This window comes from Cervus elaphus, chromosome 25 (genome assembly GCF_910594005.1).
Source record: "Cervus elaphus chromosome 25, mCerEla1.1, whole genome shotgun sequence".
Classification (NCBI taxonomy): Eukaryota; Metazoa; Chordata; class Mammalia; order Artiodactyla; family Cervidae; genus Cervus; species Cervus elaphus.
Window position 1 is genome coordinate 58,688,240 of NC_057839.1, and position 23,172 is coordinate 58,711,411.

A 23,172-nucleotide genomic window follows, 5' to 3' on the forward strand; every position below is an offset into this window, starting at 1 on the left:
AGACTTTTCGAGTTTTGCTTTGTTGTTTACAATCGTGACGTCGGCAGAGGAACCTCAGCTCACAGTTGGCAAAGTCGGCTGGGGACCGGTCTGGGCCCCCCAAACGCCGGCGCGCCCAGTCTGGGCGCCTTTGGGCACGAGGCCCGCATCCCTGAGCGCATTCCACCCCCTTCCCGTCCCCGCCCCGAGATGCGGGTCCCCGTCGCCCCTGGACACCCTGAGAGAGAGATGCTTGTTTTCTGGGTGTCTCCCGCCCGCCCAGAGCGAAGCCTCCATCTCTCCCGGGCCCCCAGCTGCCCAGGTGGGCCCCAAGCAGGTCCCCGCCCCGCTCTAGGCGGCCAACCGGGGATGGGCTGGAGCGGCCTCCGCTATGGGAGGTTGGGGGGGAGTCCTCCCAAACCCGCTCCTTCCCGGCCCCTGCGCGCCCCATCCCTTCCCGAGCATCCGCGCTCCAGCCGCCTGTCTCCCACACGTCCCAGCTCTTCCCGGGACAGCGCGGGGACCCCAGCCCCCTCTCTGGCCCCGCGGGGCTCGGGAGTCAGGGCCCGGCCAGGGAGCCGAGGCGGCCCCGGGGCCTCACGATCGCTGGGTGCGCTGTCCTCCTCAGGCATCCCCCCGGCGGCGCCCTCGTGTGCAGGCCGCGCTAGCGCCCGGCCCCCTCCAGCCCGCTTTCCCCGCAGCCCCGCGCCGCCGCCCCCACGCCGCGTCCGGGGCACCGCGCGGCCCGTGCGTGCGCAGCGCCCCCCGCGGCCGAGCGGCGCGCAGACGGCGGCGCCGGGAAGGAGGGCGCCGCCCGCCCGCCCCGGCCCGGCCCGGCCCGGCCCGGCCCCATCCCCAGTTCGCCGCCCGCCCCTCCGCCCCCGGGGCCGCCGGCCGTGTCCGCGCCTCCGCGCCCGCCCCTGATTTCCTCCGCGCGGCGGCGGCGGCGGCGGCGGCGGCAGCGCCTCGTGCGCGCGGTTATTTATTTCCGGGCCCAGAGCGCTTATAATGGAGCCGCTGTCAGCAGAGCCTCCCGCCGCCGCCGCCGCCGCCGCCGCCGCCGCCGCCGCTGCTGTCCCTCCTCTTTTTTTTCCCGGCAGATCTTTGTTGTGTGGGAGGGCAGCAGGGATGGACTTGAGCTTGAGGATCTCCTGCTAGAGCAGCCGCGCTTGGAGAGAGGGCGCCGCAGCCGCGAGGAGGAGCCGCCGCCACCGCCGCCGCCCCGAGGCCCCTCCGGACCCGGCCTCCGCGTCCTCCCGCGCCCCCGCCCGGCCCGCGCCTCCCGGCACAGTCCCCTCGCGGCGGCAGATGTGTGTGGGGTCAGCCCACGGCGGGGACTATGGTGAAATTCCCGGCGCTCACGCACTACTGGCCCCTGATCCGGTTCCTGGTGCCCCTGGGTATCACCAACATAGCCATCGACTTCGGGGAGCAGGTAAGCCCCGGCCACCCCCTCACCCCCGCACTGGGCAGCGGCGCCCCGCACTCTGCACCCCGCGCCCAGCTCCTTGCTCCCCTGCCTTGGCCTCAGATGCCCGGGCATTTAGTGGATGGGGACAGAGGCGAGTCACCTGCTCCGCGAGGCTCTTTTTAAAATCCTAGAACATTTGGTGGGGTTGACAGCTTGTCAAAGATGACTTTCCGGCATTCCATTCCCCCTCCCTCCTCCCCCCAATTATTCAGCAGACTTTTCCAGCTCTCGCTGGAAAACATGAAAAGCCCGGAGGGCTTGGAGCTTCACCTATAGAAAGGTTTTTCGTGCACGGAAGGAGTATTATGTAATTTGTGATTATGTAAACCTCTGGTTTGTGAGTAAAATGTTTCTAATAGCTTGAGTGCCGGCGATTTTATTTATCCCGAGTTTGTGGTGATGGTGATGATGGGGGGAATTTTGCATTAGAATGTGTTCAAGTTGATTTCCCAGGTACTACTACTTTTTTTTTTTTTTTTTTAAAGCTTGTGTATGGATTAGAGCTGTCCCAAATGTGTTCTGATAAGCTAACCATTGACCATCTCTAGTTTTGGGTTTCTTTCTTTCTTCTTCTTTTTTTTTTTTTTTTTCCGTCTTGGATCACCAAAGAAGGGGCGCACATTTTTGTTTGTTGCCTTCTCATCCTTGTTTCTTTTTCCTGTTTTCCCCCATTTCTCTCCATGTGGCGTCATTGCAAATCGAGCGCTGCAGACTCCAGCAGCGGGGCTTTGGTGCTTGGCACTTCCCACTCCGCCGGTGGGGACCGTTTTCGCAGGCCTCTTGCGGGATGCGGTTGCATTTTTAAGGCTGGGAAAGAGTGTTGGGAGGGGGCAGCGCCTGTCACCTTGATGGGCAGGTGTCCGAATGGCCCCAGGGAGTGATTGAGCAGCACCTGCCATTGTCCTACCGTATTTCTTTTCCTTTAAGTCAACAGACTTGAAAGGATGTTTGTGTAGAAAAAGCATCTATTTAGATGCACCTTTAGTTAAAAAAGAAAAAAAACTAAAATAGTTTTTCAAAAGGGGATACATTTGACTCCTCCTTTTGGTGAGTATCTGCTTCCTTTGTCTCTCTGTGCTCAGAACTTTTGACTGATGCAACTGTTTAGCTACCAGAATGCTTAGCCCACCTTAAAAGCTACTTTTTTACTTGGAATTTTATTGCGGACAAGTGTTCACGAAGTAGCAAAGCCTCTGGAGACCTCTGTCTAGCTAGGAAACCAGCTTAGTTCTTTTGATGAAATATTATGTCTTTTCTGTTGCCACTTTGCTCTGCCAGCACCTCCCCAGGGTCCCCCAAAGGCTCCACCTCCCCCCCTCCCCTCCCCTTCTTGCATAATTGACTGGTGACTTTGGGCATTTCCTTTAATCTTTGGAAAGGTTTTTAGGCCTGAACTTATTACATTGCACATTTTACACGACTTAAGTTCTATGTGTTCACCTTAACCTTTTACTATTTTCTTATCTTCTCAGAGCTGCCCTAAAGGCTCTGAGGTTGCTCAACTGATCCCTTCTTCCTGAACTGTAGTGTGTGTGTGTGTGTGTGTGTGTGTGTGTTATAGGGATAACTGGGAGAAATGAGTATTCTTTGCCATAATTAAACGGCCTGAAACATACCACAGTGTTGCCTCACATTTGCCTTGATTTAATGCAAGGTGATATAATTAAGAATTTTACTTTACTGTAAAGAAAGGCGCCTCCCTGAGGTCATAAAAGGGAGGCTAGACATGAAAGAAGCCATACAATCAGTCTATCCTAGTGGGTCTAATTGAAACTCATCCTTGAGACGCTAAACTCCTCTTGTAGGTGACATAAGCAAAGTGCTAAAAGAGTCATCTTGTTTTACAGAAGCAAGTTTTATCAACAAGTGTTTTTTTGTTTTTTTTTTTGAAGCCCTTATCCCTTAAGTGCCAGTGTATTTATGAGGTTACAGGCTGCCTGGTGGTAGAGACAGTTTATCAAAGTTGAGAGTAGAGAGATGGAGGGAAGAAATTGATATGTTTCCAAAACCTTGCTTTGCCTTCTGGCATCAGATGATAATTTGACAAAATAGGGCAGTGTGCAAAGAACAAAACTGACTTTTTCTTATTGTAAAACTGAAGGGGAAGATTAACAGTGTGAGCTAAAGAGTGACTGGGTCTTAGGTGGGTCCTGAACAAAACAACATTTTAGCCCAACTGCTTTGAGGCACAATAAAGAGGAGGAAAAATGATCCCATTATATGCAAATATGCGTCTACTTTAGACTTCTGAAAGTATGCAGCTCTTACATGGAGGCTTATCTAGTTCTCTAGACGGATGGACGCATGTAGGTTTCTACCTTCTTTCCAAGCAGGCAGGTGTGTTACACCTTGCTCTGGGTGAACAGTGATTCACATTTCAGTAATTTACTATTCCTCAAGTAGGCAGGTGACATGGGTGTCCAGAGGTCGAAACAGCCCCTGGTACACAAGCTTTCGAGAGGATGAAGAAACCCAAAATTCAGAAATAAAGCATCTCATTAGCTTTTTTTTTTTTCCAATTTCTATAATATCTCATTAGCTTTTAAGTCTCAAGAACGAAAGGATACTGAAATCATTTTAAATGTTTCTTAGGTGAAGGTTTTTCTGTTCATAAACATCTCCGTTTGTGGTTTCTTTAGAAAATGTGGACAGAACTTTTAAAATGAAAATCCAGCTATAAGCAAGATTCCAGTGAAATTTGAATAAGCTGCCCATGTGACCGTGTGAAGTTATTATAGTCATCTCAGGGCTGTTAGTGTTGGGGGGGAAGGCGCTGTGAAAAAGCCTGTGACAGTCCATCCAGGGCCTCCTGATGGTTTTCCGTGGACATTATCTGTTTTGTATATCTTTTCCTGTACTGTTAAGGTCAACCAAGGAAGAAACCCGAATATTATGGAATATTTATTCTAACAAAATCTCGCATCACACTTTTTGGTTTTGATGGTGGCAGTAATTTGGAGGACGGGGCACGTGTTGAATTCTACACTGAAACAAAACAGGCTATATGGAGTAGAATGACCTGCTTCTTAATATTAAGCATAGGCATCATAGAAAAAAATGGACTTCCCTGACGGTCCAGTGGTTAAGACTCTGAGATTCCAATGCAGGGGACAAGGGTTTGACCCCCGGTCAGGGAACTAAGATCCCACATGCCATGCAGTGTGCGAAAAGGAAGAAGAAGAAGAAAGAAAGAAAGATAACACATCCTTTATTGCAGAAACTAAAATAATGTTTGTAGAACCCTTTAGGTGTGTCGAACACTGAAAATTGTACTATATGTGAAATTATCATTTTACCTATATTTTTACAGATTAAGACTCAAAAGGATTCATTATTTCCGTTCATCGAGCACTTCATTTGTATTTGTAACGTCTCAGCACGTGTTATATGTGAGAAAGGAATCAGAGGCCCAGGCGTGTTAAGGCATAAGTTCACACAGGCAGTGCGGGGCAGACTCAGCGTTCAAACCGTATCTCCCTGGCCCTGAGCCATTCTGGTCTCTGCTTATGCACTGAGAGCCACCCCAGGAGTTTTCTTAGAAATTTAGAAGCAAGTTCTGGCTTTTCTAAGTCCCAGATTTGGTTTAGATGTAATCTTAGCTGTCGTATTTTGAATTTTAAAAGACTCAACAGATGTAGGATGGTCATAACAAGGTCTTTCAGGAAAAGGAGATTGTGACCAACAGGGTCATGTAAGAAAGGCTCAATTATCTAGATCATTAATTAAATCAACTCTGTATCTTACTTTAACGAGATCAGCATAGCCTTTGGTTAAAAGTGAGGGGAAAAGGTAAGAAACAACTGATATTGCCCCAAATTGTGCAGAAATCACTTGGTCTTTATGATTCGAGCGGTACAGATTGCTCAGGAAAGAAGGAAGATGCAGAGATAAGTTTTGAACGATGTATTTCTTCAGAAGTGTCTGCAAATGTCCATTTGATGTCACTGTATTCAGAGGGCTGTGATTTCTGTTTAAAATCAAACTTGATACAACGTCCTTGAATTCCTTAAAAGCCAAGTTCACCAAATTATGTAGACTAAATCAGTAATTTATTTTTTAAGGTATCTATTGACACTTAAAGGTGGCACTATTGGTAAAGAACCCTCCTGCTAATGCTGGAAACCTAAGAGACACTGGTTTGATTCCTGGGTGGGGAAGACCCCCTGGAGGAGAGTAGGGCCACCCCCTCCTGTATTCTTGCCTGGAGAATCTCATGGACAGAAGAGCCTGGAGGGCTACAGTTCATGAGGTCACAAAGACCTATGCCATGACACTTAAAATGTTAAGGACGGCTTTGCTGTGGATATTTGAAAGAGAAAAAAGATGAAGATGGTCTCACTGAGGAAGAAATGTGTTCTGCTCAGTGCCAGGCAGTTTGACACCCAAGTGATTACTTGTTACTGCAGGTTATTTCAGATAACCCTGAGTGAATCAATCAATTTGGTTGGGACCAATATGGTACATGAAAGACCCAAGTTATCTGTGAGCGAAGAGTTTTGCATATGAATTGTTAATTACTAGAGTAAGATGTGTGACAGGAATGTTTCACCCAGCCCCCTTTCTTACTTGTGAAACCTTTAGTTAGGTTTCCATGGTATAAGAGGGTTTCAAATTACTAACATCACAAAATGGAAAAAAAGAGAGAGAGAGAGAAGCCCCAGAAAAGTAGCTTAATAAATATTCCCCTTGTCTACTAGTAGAGAAATTAACTCCAGCCCAACCCAATTTTAAAAAGGTCTCCAGGAGGTATGGGAATGTTTTTTAAGTGAATGTTGTACATGGTACTACCCACTTCATCTAAGGTCGTTAAGTGATGAAAGAGATATCCCCAGGGAGAGCTTGCCCTCAGTAATAACAGAAGTGGCCATTGCATGTTTCACTTTCCAAAGTACTGACAGACAGAAAAGGTGATCCCAGAATGAGTTTCTAAGTGACTGTAGGTGAGAGACTTTTTTCCGCCTTCAGTCTGTTCTGTCCTCATGGACTAAATATCAAAACAACATTTCTGTTTTCGAATTATTAAAGTAACATATGCCATTTAATGTTCGGTTTGCTTGTGGGCTCAGCCGTGTTCCACTCTTTTCGAACCCATGGACTCTAGCCCACCAGGCTCCTCTGTCCATGGGATTTTCCAGGGAAGAATACCGGAGTGGGTTGCCATTTCTTTCTCCAGGTGATCTTCCTGACCCAAGGATTGACCCAATCTCTTGCATTTCCTGCATTGGTAGGTGGATTCTTCACCACTGTGCCACCTGGGAAGCCCCCAAAGTTTGGTTACATGTTAAAAAAAATTGGGGGAAATGTAGATTACCTCTAAAGCTACTGTGAAGAAAAACCCCTTTAATATTTTAGATATCTCCTGCCTTTTTTTTTTACATGATTAAGGAGATATATATACATATATATGTATATATGTTTCACTGAACACACAGGTATTTTCCCCATATCACTTAAAGTATTTAACTGTGGTTTTAAATAGCAGCATAATTTGTGATTGTATGAACATGCATAATTTCCCTTGCTGTGTATTCTCCTATTTAAATGCTGAGGTTTTTTTGTTTGCTTTTTCCAGTGTAAACTTAGTGGACATCTTTGTGTAATAGGTAGATAATGTGTTTTCTCTGATTGCCTTGGGCTTTATGCCTGGCATAATTTGATGCCTATTTCAGTTTCTCATCCATACATAGAAAATGAGGTCACTGGCAGTCTGTATTTAGTCAAGGACACTGTGGCCCTCCTTAGTTCAATTGACAGTTACTTCTCCACTGTGTTTTCCCAGTTTTCTTTAGATGTACTGATGTATTTGCATTTACAGTACCTCTCTTTCATTGTACTTAGGTAAGTAGATTATTTCTAGGACCTCAAAGATATAATCTTGTGGTTCGTTTCTTTACTCATTTATTTATTGGGGTGGTTTGATGAGCAACCTAATTACTACTTTGTCAGAACACTTCTTCCTGCAGAAGGTAATCTAACACTTCATGCGTCAAGACAGTATCTAAATCTTTCTCTAGTAATACATCAAATTCTTTAAAAGCAGTTTTAAAAGTATACCAAATAATACCATTTATGGTACCATTTCACTTTTTTGATGTGACAAGCCCAGTTTCATATTTGTGGCCAGTAATTGGTTTCCGTGTCTTTTCACTCTCCCTTGTCTGATCTGGGGCAATTGGGGTAGGTTATGTTGGGATGAGAGGCGAGACGTCATATGTGGAAAGTCATTCCTTTAATGTCCTGTGTAAGTCAGAATAAATACACTTGTTAAACTTATACCAGAGTGACTTGGGTCATGTCTACATTTTAAAAAATCAACTCGGTAATTTTTTTAGCACCTGTAACTTTATTAGTTGATGCGGTGTTGCCATAATGCTGCATTTTCTGGATATGAGCTATCTCTCTGTGAGTGCATTTTCATGATAATCGAAGCTTATCCCTTAAAATGCAGATCGCTGGTTTTCTTTCTGTAGCATGAGATTGTTATTGCTGGAAAGCTATGTTGCACATTTTTCTGCCATATTAAATAAATACTATATGCAAATCACAAAGAACGTCTTTCTGGTGGCTTGTGAATGTTGTGCAAGGCAATCAGCTGACAAGGTATCCACTGACAGGTGATATTCAAAATACTTAACAAAGAGTTTGGCCAGTTTAAATAAAATAATATTTTATTTTATTGACACTTAAAGGTGGCACTATTGGTAAAGAACCCTCCTGCTAATGCTGGAAACCTAAGAGACACTGGTTTGATTCCTGGGTGGGGAAGACCCCCTGGAGGAGAGTAGGGCCACCCCCTCCTGTATTCTTGCCTGGAGAATCTCATGGACAGAAGAGCCTGGAGGGCTACAGTTCATGAGGTCACAAAGACCTATGCCATGACACTTAAAATGTTAAGGACGGCTTTGCTGTGGATATTTGAAAGAGAAAAAAGATGAAGATGGTCTCACTGAGGAAGAAATGTGTTCTGCTCAGTGCCAGGCAGTTTGACACCCAAGTGATTACTTGTTACTGCAGTAAAATAAAATAATATTTTATTATTAAAATAAATAAAATATAAATAATAATTTATCTGTTTGGCCAGATAAAATAAAACTAATAAGATAATAATGAATGAAAATAGCAAATACATGTTGAATACTTGCTTTTTCATTTTCTGCTTTGGATCTGCTCTGGACCCTAGAAACTCAAATCCATTAGAAGTCCATGAAAAAAATGAAGAATATATAATTTTGGAGGCCTCCCTTGGGGGAAAAAAAAGCATATATACTTTGTGACACTAGCCCTCCTGTCCTGGCCTAATTTTGTTTCTCTTCTAGAGAGATTCTAGAGTCAGTGTCAGGTAGGTGACATTTGAATAAGAGAAGCATTTGACACAGCCCCTGCTCCCAAATCAGGTCCTAGTTGAGAAAACATACTGGAAACACTTTTGCAGTCAGAGCATCACAGAGCATGATGCCTCATTGCACACTGCAGTTTGTGATAAGGTGAAGCAAGGTATTCAGCACTCAAAGCAGCATACAATGAGTGTGTGGTCTTGGCGATGAAATAGTAAGCCGTAAAGAGGTAGTTTTCACAGCTTGTCTCCCCTGCCTCCTTCTCTCCAAACCCTCCTGTCCTCAAAGTGGATACCACCTGTCTATAGAGGTGAGAATCCCGTGGACAGAGGAGCCTGGCAGGCTACAGTCCACGGGTCACAAGAGTTGGACACGACTTAGTGACTAAACCACCATAGAGAGAAGAACAGAAGTCACAGGACAGGGAAACTGGTGGACTTCACATCAAGCCGTATAAACCCCAGGTTTTGTGCCTGGTTTTTGTTTTGTTTTCAATACATATTTTTGGTCATTGGGATGATCCCTTGTGGCATTTGGGATCTTAGTTCCTGCATGCATGTGTCAGTCAGTCATGTCCAACTCTTTGCAACCCCATGGTCTGTAGCCCGCCAGGCTCCTCTGTCCATGGAATTTTCCAGGCAAAAATAGTGGAGTAGCTTGCATGCTCCAAGGGATCTTCCTGACCCCGGGATCAATCAAACCCACATCTCATGTATCTTCTGCATTGGCACGTGGGTTCTTTACCACTCGCACCACCTGGAAGACCCCCTTAGTTCCCTAACCAGGGATCAAACCTATGCCCCTTTCACTGGAAGATCGGAGTTTAACCCCTGGACCCTCTGGCAAGTCCCTCTGTTTTATTTTTGCTGTTTCTATGGTTTGGGGGTCATTCAGCTGCAATGCCAACAACCAAGTACCATTCACAATGCTGAGAGCAAATGCGCTTGTAATGACCAAGACTGCAGTTATCTCAAGTCAGCTGATGATTTCTGCCTCACAACTTTCTGGTTCTATATAGTTGCTTCTCCATGCCAAAAATGTTTTCCAAGTCCATCTTGGGAAGGGAAATAACTTACTTATTTGTCAGGGCAAAGGTGGTATTGATTCCACTAGATAATGAGCGTGTACATCTGGTCCAGGAAATGCCATGTGGTCCCCAGGGCAGATGGACCAGCTTCGTTTCTACTGGGGGAGTATCTTTTGGTCTCAGTTACAGCTCACAGGGTCTAGCCGGCTTTTACATTTTTCATGGGGTTTTCATATCACAAGATTGGCAAGGCTTTCCGTGAGACTGACGCCCGGCACTGTTGCAAGGCTGTCTTCCTGTAGGTGGGTTTGTCAGTATGAATGTGCAGCCCTCTTACCGAAGTGAGTCCGCATCTCTGTCCCCAAGCTGGGGGTGGATAAGGGGCTGGGTGGACGGCAGCCGTTTTCATCCCACCTGGATGGGGACTGCGGCTGGCCCTGGGGACCTCTGACTCCAGGCTGGGAGGAAGTGAACAGCAAAAGTAGGACTCTGGCTGAGAACTTTCAAGGATGACTAGAAAGGTGAGGCTGAGACTCCTCAGGGCGTGCAACTGGAACTAAATGGCTGGAACGCAGAATGTGTACCAGCAGATTAAAGGAGCTAACTGAGCCAAGATGAGAGGGACAGGCGTTGTCTCTGTGGCCGTGATCTTCCCGGGATGTGAGAAGTAAAGGTAACTTACCTTGTGAGGCACCCAGGAAGGGTTGGTTTGGGTGGGGGAACTTTCAGGATTGTGGTCCAGCATAAGCATTTACATGGTGAGAGCCGGTCACTCCTGATTTTCTTAACTAAAGAATAATGCGTGTGGGCTAAGTCGCTTCAATCGTGTCCAACTCTTTGCAACCCTATGGAATGTAGCCCACCAGGCTCCTCTGTCCATGGGATTCTCCAGGCAAGAATACTGGAGTGGGTAGCCATTCCCTCCTCCAGGGGATCTTCCTGACCCAGGGATTGAACCCATGCCTTTTGCAGTTTCTGTATTGCAGGTAGATTCTTTACCACTGAGCTGCCCAGGGGAAGCCAAATAATAATGAACCCACATCAATAAGCTTGTCAGCATCCCTGCTCAGTTTTTTGTCATTTTTTTTTTTAAGAAATATACCATTAAGTCTAGGGAAGTTTCTGAGTCATTTTTTTTTCATTTGCCAATTGGCATAGGTGTGGCTGTTTAGTGTTCTCCGAGGTGTCTTTAGGATGATAAGAAGTATGTATACTGTTGACCGCTGCTCTGTGAACAACCCCAAGATCTGCTGGCCACCGGGTTGTGCATTTTAATACAGGGGAATGGTGATGTGGAGAATCTAAAATAGCAGATTACAAAAAAAGAGAAAGAAAGTCATCTGAGTGCTTTAAATGGTTTGGCAGGAAATTCACCGTGGCTGGGACACAGCTGCCTCCCACGACGTGTGGCCTAAACTTGACATTTTATAATGACAGACAGCACAGAGGAGGGTAACAAATAACCATGCTTCATAAGAGAGTGGTAGCTGCTACCTCTTCAGGATCCTAGCCAAGTCCAATGCAGAAGCAACTGAAAAGACCCCTTGCCACCTGCTTGATCCCAAACAGGGAGTCAGAGGTCTCTGCTCTGCTTTAGACTCACATTCAGTTGTTTCCCTGGAGCTCTCCCAGGGAGCTTGTTTTTTCTTGGGACAGTTATGGTTCCACCCCCTCCCGTTTCCTTTGTAGGGTTGCATCACCTGGAGTCCCACGTGAGGTCAGGGTGGACCTCCTGGCCTCCCACACTGAGCCTCACATCTTTGCGTGTCAACACCACCTGCACCTCACACCTCTTGGGCTGCTTACCAAACCCAGGGAGGCTCCCTGGCGCTGTTGGCAGTTTGGCCCAAGTGTTTACCAGGCTTCCCTGGATGAGCCAGTGTTTTAGGAGCCTGGACTTAGTTCCAAAGATCCACTGTAGGGCCCCGAGCGATTGGTGGCTGAGATGCAGAACCGTTTTTGTTTTTCTAAAATTCATGATTAATTGCTTTCAGGCTTCATATGTCCTCTTTCAGGGGAGGAGGCTGTTTTTCTTTCCTTTTTCCATTTATATGCAGTGAAATGTACAGATCTTACGTGAACAGGTCCATGAGTTTTGAGCGATGACAAATGTATACCCGTATATAACCCACACCCTGATGGCTCAGTGGGTGAAGAGTCCGCCTGCAATGCAGGAGACCCAGGAGATGTGAGTTCGATCCCCGGCTCAGGAAGATCCCCCGGAAAAGAATATGGCAACCTGCTCGAGCATGCTTGCCTGAAAAATCCCACGGACAGGGGAGCCTGTTGGGCTTCAGTCTAAAGCGTCGCACAGAGTTGTGCACAACTAGGCAACTAAACGCACACACACCAGTCAAGATAGGGAGGTTTCTGGTGCCCCCTCTCCCAGGGGCCAGCTGCTGTTCCAGGTGCTGTGGGAGCCTTTTTAATTGCTCGGACAAAGCGACACGCATGCCTTCGGTCCCAGATAACTGAGTTTGAGACCTCTCATTGCTATTACAGACGGTAGCCCTGTTACTCTTGCCTGCTGCAAAAAAGGGCTCAATCTTGTGGATTTCAGTGGGTGTAAGGCAGGTGGACAATTTGACTTTCCGTGTGAAATAACTTTTCTCCTTATTTGGTACTGTTTGGTGCTTTTAATTCTTCAATGAGTGTACACCCGTCAGTTATATGATCATTTTGATTTTCAGATATGCTTCAAAATTAAAGTCTGCTTAGAAAGCTGGCATCATAAAATGAAAGGTGGTACGTACATACGATGGACTCTTTCCAGTCCTAAAACAGAAATGAAATCACGATGTATGCAACAGCATGGATGAACTTTGATGCTATGTGACATAAGCCAGACACAAAAGGACATGCTTTTGTGTATGTGGATGCCTCTACCTGTATGCAGTACCTCAGACAGTCTTACATCATAGAGGCAGAGGGTGGAATAGCAGTTACTAGGGCTTAAGGGAGGGAGGAATTCGAGCTATTGTGTAATGGGTACAGAGTTTCAGTTTGGAGACAAAGTTCTGAAGATGGATGGTGGTGACGGTTACACAATACTGTGAATGTACCTAATTCCACTGAACTGTACACTTCTAAATCAGGGATCCTCAGCCTTCGAGATCTTAATGCCTGATGATCTGAGGTGGAGCTGATGTAAGAATAATAGAAATAAAGTGACAATAAATATAATGCACTTGAATCATTCCCAAACCATCCCCCCCCCCCGACCCCGTCTGTGGAAAAAATTGTCTTCCACAAAACCAGGCCCTGGTGCCAGAGAAGTTGGGGAATGCTACTTTAAATGGTGAACATAATAAATTTTATGTTATGTATATTTTATCAAAATTTTAAAATTTTCATGAACTGCATAAGCTGCTCGGAAAGCCAATGGCTTTTGAAGAGGGCCTCTCTTTAAAAAAAAAAAAAAGTTTATTAGTTTTATTCTAGTTGTAGTCATTGTATAAAGAAGGAAAATAAAAGTATAGAAAAGAAAGGGCTTCTCTGATAGCTCAGAAGGTAAAGAATCTGCCTACAGTGCAGGAGACCCGGGTTCAATCCCTGGGTGAGGAAGATCCCCTGGAGAAGGGAATGGCAACCCACTCCAGTGTTCTTGCCTGGAAAATCCCATGGACAGAGGAGCCCGGCAGTCCATGGGGTCGCAAAGAGTCAGACATGACTGAGCAACTAACACTTTCACTTTTCTTCTTAGAGAAGAAAATAAAAATATATACCATAGTGTCTAGACGCATCTCCCCCCAGCACCTAGAACTAGTGCTGTTTATTATCTTAGTGCTTGCCCTTCTCATTTCTTTTCTGTCTGTATATTCTAAAACAAAATTGCAGCCTTTTTCCATTTTACCTCAGAGGCAAGTTTCCCTTGAGTTTTCAGTATTCATCTCAAATGGCATTCTTTCACAAGGATACGCTATTCCCAAATTAACTGACCCTCTGCAGCTGGATTTCTGTTCCGTTCTGTTACGAACAGTGCTCTGAAACATGTTTGCTCAGGAATCTGTGTTTCCGATTATCTCTTTGGATTAACACTAGAAATGCCTGTGGGCTGGTGCCCCTTCCCAAGGCTTCCCCTGTGTGTGACCCCGCACGGCTGTCCCAGTTGACCCGGTTTCTCCTGCAGTCGCCCATTGGATGCGGACCCAGCCTGAGTGGGCACTCCCACCTCAATATTAGAATCGGTGTTCTAGTTCTCTCAAAGCCACGTGGTACTGAACTCCTTCAAGTGACTTCTTGTATGAAAAGCATGGTTTAAATGCCAAGAGATCAATGCAGTGTTTCATCATGTAATACTTTTAAATTCTTGCAGGCCATACATTCTTTCCAGGGAGCATGTATCAATACATTCACTGCCCAAAGTGAAAGAGGTAGTTGCTTAATCGTGTCCAACTCTTTGCCACCCCAGGGACTGTAGCCCACCAGGCTCGTCTCTCCATGGAATTCTCCAGGCAGGAAGACTGGAGCAGGTTGCCATTTCTTTCTCTACAGAAACTTCCCGACCCTGGGATCGAACCTGGGTCTCCCACATGTCAGGCAGATTCTTTACTGTCTGAGCCACCAGGAAAGTCCAACTACGCGCCCGCTTGGGGCTGGACATGAGCCCGGGAAGGAAGAGGGAGTGAGTTGGTTTGACTCTTCTATGTCTGGGAAGATGCCTGTCCCTGCAGGTTTCAAGGCAGAGAAAAGGGCTTTTTTTTTTCTTTTTCTTTTTTTTTAATGAATCCAGTGATGCTCAAGAAGTGTGCTTCCCAAACTTCTTGTGTGAATTCATGGGAGAGGGAAGGAAAAGTAACCCATCTTCCAAGGTGTCAGGTCCTGCCTGAGACACCTGGCGTGTACTGTGGGGGTGTCCCCACCCCCACTTTAAAGACGAAAAGATTGAATAGCTGTGCCGGGTCATTGAGCCTCTGCAGAGCCGCCAGGCTCCTCTGACCGGTGGCTCATGCCTGGAGTCTCAGATGAGAATGTTTGGAGTTGCCTGTGTTCTAAGGAAGGGCGAAGCTAGTGATATTTAGGGGAAAGGGAAGATAAAAGGTCCTCTTCTCTTTTCTACTCTCCTTGGCTGTGACTTCTTCCTTTAACCCAATCACCTTGCTATTTAGAGCCCACTTTGGAGAAAAGGGGCCGCGTGGACCAAGGGAGATGGTTCAAGCTGATTGAGAGATGCACTGGATTCCTGTGGTTTCTCCTCTGTAGTTTCTAGAAGCGCTGCAAGCTCACCTCAGCATGGCTGAGGGAAAGAACTTCCACTTCTGCCAGGCCCCCTGCACATGACCTCCTCCGTCTGTGCACCACCCCGCCCCCCCCCCCCGCCCCCCAGCTCTGTGACCTTGAGCAAAGGCCTTGACTTCTGGGGCCTTCAGTTTTCCCAGTTGTTAAATGGGTGTAGAGGGTTTCTATCCCTTCTTTTGAAAATGTAGACCACCCAGACACTGGACACAGAAGAGCTTTGAAAAATATGAAGAGCTTTGAAAAATATGTAAAGCAATATGCTAGGGCTTTATGCCAGGCAGGCTGCTGCTACGCCTGTTTATTTTCACCCATCCTTGACTAGAGCTGACCTTTCTTCCCTTGTATTGAATCTGTGCCTTGCCTTAAGGGGACTTGTTAAACTAGGGCCAGTTAGGGGCAAGCAGAAGTATGCTAGAGGACAGATGCTGGAAATACTTGGCTTTTACAACATGTGTGTCAGCAATATTTCTGCTGGGTTCCCCCACTTTGGGGGAAAGATGTTTATGGCTGCATCTACTCAGTAATACTTTTTTGTTTGTTTGTTTTAGTTGAGTTACTAAGACTTAGGTAATGTGCTTTTTGAAATGATAGGTTAAATTTCCATTTGCTCTTAATCATAGGTGGTTGTTTGGCACAGATTTGGGGGAGGGTGGTTACAGGGACCACTGACTGCTTCTCTAATCTAGACATACAAACAGGACCAAGCCTTTTTCAAAAGGCTTCCCTGGTGGCTCAGATGGTAAAGAATCCACCTGCAATGCAGGAGACCCTGGTTTGATTCCTGGGTCAGGAAGCTCCCCTGGAGAAGGAAACAACTACCCACTCCAGTATTCTGGCCTGGAGAATCAAAGAGTCAAACACGACTGAGCAACTTTCACTTTCTGGCAGTAACAAACCAAGAGGTTTGAAACCAAGTATGGGGGCTGCTTAATGAGTTGAAAGTTGTCACCCTCTTTCTTAGGTGCTTAGTACGTAATTTTGGAGTGTTTTCACTATTAAATGGAGCATCATTTCACTGTTAATGGATAATATGGGACACAGTGGGCAAGGGTGTCTTCATGAATGTGTTCCTTCAACAGGTGTTTCTTGAACACCTGCGATGTGGCAGGTCCGGTGCTAGTCACTAAAGATGAAATAGGAAAAAGACTGACTCAGCCCTTGCAGGTGCAATAATTAACCCAGAAAGGCAAGCAGACAGGCAGGCCCCTATCAAAGGATGTGATCAAGTCTGAGATAGAAGAAGAATAGGGTGTTTACCCCAGGACCGTAAGTGTCAGGTCAAGCTGAGACCAGAGATCTAGAGATCTTGCTTCTGGAAAGCAAGAGAATTCCAGGTGAAAAATGGCAGATGCTTGATATGACTGGGACACGGGACAAGCCAGGAGCAGGCAGGAGGGCGGGTGGCAAGGTGAGCGGAACCCAGATGGGGGAGGACCCACTCAGTCAGGGTAAGAAGTTCTGCCTTGATGGTTAGGGCAGTGGGGAATTTTGAAGGGTTCTCAGTGGGGGTGTGGTTTGCTTGGATTTGCCTGTTTGAAAGGTGGCTTTGGTTCCAGTGTGGCTAATGAATGAGACGGAGGTGAGAACAGAGACGGGGAAACCAATCGAGATGCTCTGGTGGCCCCCACCAGACAGACAGAAGCGGATGACCTGGAGCAGGGCCGGGGCAGGGAGGGAGGGCTACAAGAGACATGATGTCTAGAGTCAAACGGCCTTGACCGCCGATCGGGTGGGCTAGGAGAAGGTGAAGCCGATGGTGATGTTACTCAACTTTAAAAGAGCTGGTTTGGAATGAAGAGAATGAGTTCCATCTCAGTCGTGTTAATTCATTGATGACTGGATTTAGTGACATGTTTCAGACTTGCTTGCCTGAGAGAGAAGACAAGTTATGCATAACGGTGGGAACGGCGATAAATAGTATCCGGATCACATTGCTGCTGTTTGTCTCTCTCTCTCCTGCCCTTGCTCTCAAAGGGGCAGCTCCATCATGTTATCCCTAAATGGGAGCTTTTTGCATTTTTACCTAAATGCACATACTATGAGTATTCATTTTTTTCCTTCACAACGTAAAAATGCTTTATTGTAATACAGTCATTTCTCAGCCATTTGCCTTAAAGGAAACAATGATTGGAAAATTCAGAAACACTTCTGAATATTTGGCATTGGAATACATCTAGGACTTTGGGGGAAGCATGTTTATCTGCTTCATCATTGTGCTGTGCTAAGGATACTATTACAGTTAGACTCGGTGCCTGGTGACAGCAGAGAGGTGCCATCTGGAATTAAATTTGATGAGGCTCCATAATTTTGCTCCATCTCTCTGTATATTAAATGTTTACTGGGTAAACGGCAGAGAGGGGACCAACCTTAGAGGGGTTCTTTTTATGGTTTTATATTTATTTGTGTGTTTGTATTTGGTATAGTCTGCAGCTTACAGCCTGGTTGTAATTCATAAACCTTATTGAGAATACATTTTACTCTAAAAATAATATGATAAATTGTGGGAAGATTTCCAGGCCAGTCGACCAAAGTTACATAACCCCTAACGTTATTAAAATATTATCTATTTGCACCAAAAAGTAGTAGAAAATCATGCTGTTAGAATAGTAGTCATTGGGGAAAGCAGTGATGCTGAAAAATATTGTTTATCTTAATTAACTTTACAAACAGTTGGCTTCGTAAAACGTAGGGAAGGTGCTGGCAGTTGGGAGGGGAAGAGATGGGTCCCCAGGCCTTCGAGACTGGGTGAATTTAAAATCAGAATGTCTTTTCCATCCCCGTGCCTCATTAGCTGTAATCATGGTCATTTGAGAACTCATAAACGGGAGTGTCCGACAGTCCTTGGAGGATGACTTGACAAGACTTGGAAGAGAGATGTGAAACAGATTTCCTGGAGTGGAATTAACAGGAGGGACTGGGCAGATTCCCCTGGATGAACTGTGCGAGAAACGGAGAGTATGAGGCTGGACGCCCCTGTAGACTGCTGTGGGACCCCTGCTTCCTGCTGGTGTTGGGGACCCAGGGCAGCTGGGGTGGGGGTGGGGTGGGGATGGGGATAAGAGGAAGGTCACGTGCCTTCATCCACTTCCATGGGAAACCACTGCCTGTAACCTGGAGGCATCTAAAGTCTGCAGAGCTGAGCCTCCCCTGCTAGTGGGACGGGGAAGGCAATTTTAAATGTTTTCATGTGGAAAATAACTCTGATTTCTTTATGGCTAGAGAAATAATTGCTCTGCTGGTCACAATCAGTAGCTCCCTGGACTTCAGAATTCATCCTCCCTGCTCTCTAATTTATTGTGACCTAACCACTCCAGTATTCTTACCAGGATAATCCAATGGACAAAGGAGCCCGTCGGGCTCTAGTCCATGTGATTGTAAAAGAGTGGGACACAACCAAGAGACTGAACATGTCTTAGGTGCCTAGCTGGTTTTCACGGGCCTTGCCACTTCTATATCATGTTCCTTTTCTGCAGTTAGTCTGTAAGTGGCATTTAAATTCTGATTTTAAGTGTGTTATCACTAAGTTTTCTAGTGAGAATAACATTTTAAAACAACTACTGATATTTATTGATGTAGGCTTACCTGTGCCTTCATTGCAATTGATATCTTCTTGAAAAATAGTCAAAATGAAGCATTTAATAGTAAGACACCAATAAGCTACTGGGAAGCTGAGAACTGAGATGAGACTTGGGGGAAGTGAAAATATTTTCTGTAATTGGACCATATCCGTATTGTAAAAGGAATACCTCTAATATGTGTGTGTGTGTATGTGTGTGTGTGTGGTGGTGGTGGTTTAGTTGTGTCCAACTCTTGCAACTCCATGGGCTGGGAACCTACCAGGGTCCTCTGTCCATGGGATTCTCCAGGCAAGAATACTGGAGTGGATATCCATTTCCTTCTCCAGGGGATCTCCGACCCAGGAATCAAACCTGGGTCTCCTGCATTGCAGGTGGATTCTTTACCAACTGAGCTATCAGGGAAGCCCATGTGTGTATATGTGTATATGTATGTGTTAGTAGCTCAGCTGTGCCTGACTCTTTGCACGCCCCTGGACTGTAGCCCACCAGGCTCCTCTGTCCATGGGATTCTCCAGGCAAGAATACTGGAGTGGGTTGCCATTCCCTTCTCCAGCGGATCTTCCCCACCCAGGAATCGAACCCAGGTCTCCTGAGCATTGCAGACAGATTCTTTACTGTCTAAGCCATGAGGGAAGCCCTGTGTGTGTGTGTGTGTGTGTGTATGTGTGTGTGTGTGTATATATGGATATATATATGTATATGTCCAAATACATTTGTTTGTTTCTTTTTCTAGGAGTCAGCCAAGGTTGTTATAAATACCTTAAATTAAAAGGGGGGTGTAAAACAAATGTTTAACCCAGGTTGTTTTTTTTTTTTTTTAAGTTCAGCAGAAATGGTCAGTCTTTTCTCAGGATGCTGTAAATGAGCAGGGACTGGTGTGCCTGCAGCACAGAAAGCCAAACTCTGCGAGCAGGCGTTTGCAGCAAAGTTAGGGTTTGTTGCAGGGCGTCAGGCAAGGGAGCGGCAGACAGCCTCAGATCCGCAGCCACTTGGTCTTTCGGCTGGGGCTGTTTTTAAAGGGGAAGAACCGAGAAGCTGGGGTCAATCATCATCTCGCGACGTCTCCTGCCATCGCTTGATTGTAGCCGTAGGGGTTCAGGGTGTTCCCCACCCCTTTGCCTTCTCTGGCCAGGTGTTCCATGGCTTGGGGGTCTGTTAGCTTATCTTGCTCTGGAGAAGCCACCTGAGTCCGTGTGTTAATGATTATATCTACAATAGCGATTATAGTACGGTAACGGCATTAACAGCGGCAGTTTTAGTCTTCTGATTATGGTCGCTGATTGTTCAGTTACCTAGGATTAAGGTCAGAGGGGACAAGGAGGGGAATAAAGTTTTGGATAGAGAGATTAATCATCAACTCGGCAAGGGAACTCAGATTGAGGGGGACTCGTTTTTTCTCTTTGTTGTTGTTTTTTTCTTTCATGATCCAGTTGGATTTATTCCAGGATTATGAGGGTGATTTAACACTTGCATATCAACCAGTGTGGTGCACGACAGCAACAAAAGGAAGGATAAAAATCACATGATCAGCTTTCTTTTTTTAAACACCAAAACATTTTGTATGGGGGTGTAGCCAATTAACAATGCTGTGATAGTTCCAGCCGAACAGTGAAGGGACTCAGCCATACATATACATGTATCCATTCTCCCCCAAACCTGGGGGGCGGGTCTCAATTTTCATGCAACAAAATGAACATTGCCCTTTCCCTTCCCTGGGGCACACTTCACATTTGGAGAGCACTTCACAGTTTATAAAATATATTCTCATTGAATGCAATAGTTGTGGCACAACCCCCGGGCATGTTGGGTGACCCTTTTGGGGAGAATCTGAAGCCATCAGCAGGGGATGGCTGTGGAAGATGAACCTGGACATGAGAACCCAGTGGTCCCCAGCCCTCACCACCCCCTCCCCTCTCTGAGGCGAGCCTCATCTTCCTTCTGTGCCCTGGATGATGCTTCTTCACAGGGGTCCCCTTGAGCATGGAGGAGTACGGAGTCCAGTCTTGGCGTTACAGAAATTGGCATGAGCTGTAGGGAGCTCTTGGGAGCAGGGGATTTATGCTCGGGTCAGCAGATCACAGCTGGAGGACCGCCTTCCTTCCCTGTGCGTCTCGCTGGACTAAGCCTCCTCTTCTTCCTCCTGTTCGAGGGTCTGCTCTATCCTCAGAACGAGTATGCGTGCTTCCCCTCCAGCACTGAAGTGGGGTCACAGCCCAGGCTTAGCCGTGCTGGCTCCACCCTGTCCTCCTGGAAGCCTATCCTCTTGTTTATTCACTGCTCTGTCCTTCAGCATCCCTGCCTGCAGCTCTGCCTTCCCCAAACCGCAGACAGTCTCCTCCTGCCCCTCCCTCTCTCCTCTGAACGTGAGTGCCTCCTGGTCCTTTCCCTTATCTATGCGGCAGAGTATCACTGTCTTCAAATCTAATCAAGTGAAAAGAAAAAAAAAAAAAACCCACTCCATGTGGGCTTCCTGGGCTCTCATTGGCTGTACCTTCTGAAAGACTGCAGTTTCCTTGCTTTCGGCACCTTTTCATAAATCATGTCTCTCTCTCTTTTTTTAAGCTTTTTTTTTTTCCTTCCAAGCATTCATTAATTTCAGATTAGTCTCCCCAGGTTTCTGCCCGGCTGAGTTTCTTGCCTTTTCCCGGCAGCTGGCTCCAGAAGTGAGCAGCCTTCGTTCCACCCTTCCCAGGGCCTCCAGGCTCTGTTGCCCTCTGCACCTGGTCCATCTCTACCGTCCACGGCATCTCCATGGTTACATGTCTGTTTCCCCATCCCCCCACGAACCCCTGAGGGCAACTGATGCCACCTACCTACTGTGAGGAAGGCGAGCTCTGGGCTCCCCTTCCTACAGCTTTCAGGAGCCTCAGAAGGCACGAGTGAGGTAACTGGGTGCAGTGAACCCCCTTCCTGACAACATAAGCCACGTGACACCTGCGATTTGCTCAGGGTTGATGGGGCTGTCGTCTCAGTGTTCAACCAGGGTGGCCTCCCTCCTCTCCCAGCCAGGAAGCAGCTGAAACAGTGATGAATCTGGAGGGGATTACTAGCAGCACAGACTTGATATTTGGGCTTGTCAGCTGGTCTTAAGTAGACACCTGGAAGATTGAATACCTTGAAAAACAGTTATTCTTGTGTTTGGGTGAGAAATCCTTCTCTGGTGAAATAAAACATACAGAATGATGCCTTATCGGGAAGGTGATTTCAGCCCCCGAGGGGAAGGGGGGTGATTTGTGACCACTGGAGTGCCCGCCTGATGCGGAGATGGTCTTAACCGTACAAGGCGCATCGTCCCAGGGAGGTGGGGGAGAGTGCCCAGGAGACCCCCGACCAATCCAGCCCTCAACCCTGAGAGTCCACAAAGACCAACTCCTCGTTAGCGATGCACATTAGACCAGTATCTCAGTGCACGAGGATCTTGTTTGATTGACAGCTATCTTCATCCAGGGCAGAGGAATCACCCTGCACAACCATGGCGAGAATTAGACTGAGAAGATCCAGATCTAATGTGAAGAACAGCATTATAATATTAGCTATTGTCTCCTAAGAAAGAGCATTCTGCACTTTTTGGGTCATCAGAGAGGGCTGTGGCCAAACCAAAACACTCTGAATATGCCATATTGTATGTCATGGCAATGGCAATATTACATGTTATAGCATGGGATTGGAACGGAATAACACTGGAGTGACAGTGACAGATAGCTACCAAACACTGTTGCTATTCAGCTCGCTTTCCCTACCTCTATCTGTCCAACATTTAGCCTTCAGTTGAGTTCAGTCGCTCAGTCACGTCTAACTCTTTGTGACCCCATGGACTGCAGCATGCCAGGCCTCCCTGTCCATCACCAACTCCCGGAGTTTACCCACACTCATGTCCATTGAGTCGGTGATGCCATCCAACCATCTCATCCTCTGTCGTCCCCTTCTCCTCCCGCCTTCAATCTTTCCCAACATTTAGCCTAATAACCTGCCAAAATTTCTGTACAAATAAGGTTTAGTAATCACAGTTTATAAGCGCTCTCTCTATTTAATGCTGTAGGAGGGGAAAGTCCCTTGCTATGTGTGCTCAGTCATGTCCAACTCTTTGCGACCCCATGGACTCTAGCCCACCAGGCTCCTCTGTGCATGGAATCCTCCAGGCAAGAATACTGGAGGGGGTTGCCATTTCCTACTCAGAAGGGATTCTGATTTTGTTACATCATGATTTCGTTACATCATGATTTCTTTACATCATTTACTATTTACACAGAGGGAGAAAATGTGATCAGGAATAGAACTTGAATGCTTTCCTCCCCAAAATCTAAATGAGACGGCAAGAGACAAAATGCATTTGGGACTTCACCACTGCATCAAGTTTATAAAGAAGAAATCTGATCTCCAGTATATGCAGTTCCTTAGCAACTGAGGTTGAGGTGCAAGTCCAAAGGGAAAACCGTGGAAATAAGAGTGGTATGTTTTTAAAACCCAGCACTGTTTGGTAAACTAAACTCTGTTCTCTTTTCCCCGTGATATGACATGTACTTGTTTGCATTTATTTCCCTTCTG

At 46.5% G+C, this 23,172-nt stretch overlaps 1 protein-coding gene across 1 annotated transcript in view; it reads left to right on the plus strand.

Moving 5' to 3' along the window:
• Positions 1-916: 916 nt before the first annotated feature.
• ANKH (ANKH inorganic pyrophosphate transport regulator) overlaps positions 917-23,172 on the plus strand; it is a 162,022-nt gene continuing 139,766 nt past the window's right edge. Inside the window, exon 1 of the mRNA XM_043887771.1 lies at positions 917-1,414. Within this exon, the coding sequence (XP_043743706.1) occupies positions 1,319-1,414 (96 nt within the window). The 5' untranslated portion in view covers positions 917-1,318. The remainder of the gene's footprint in view (positions 1,415-23,172) is intronic.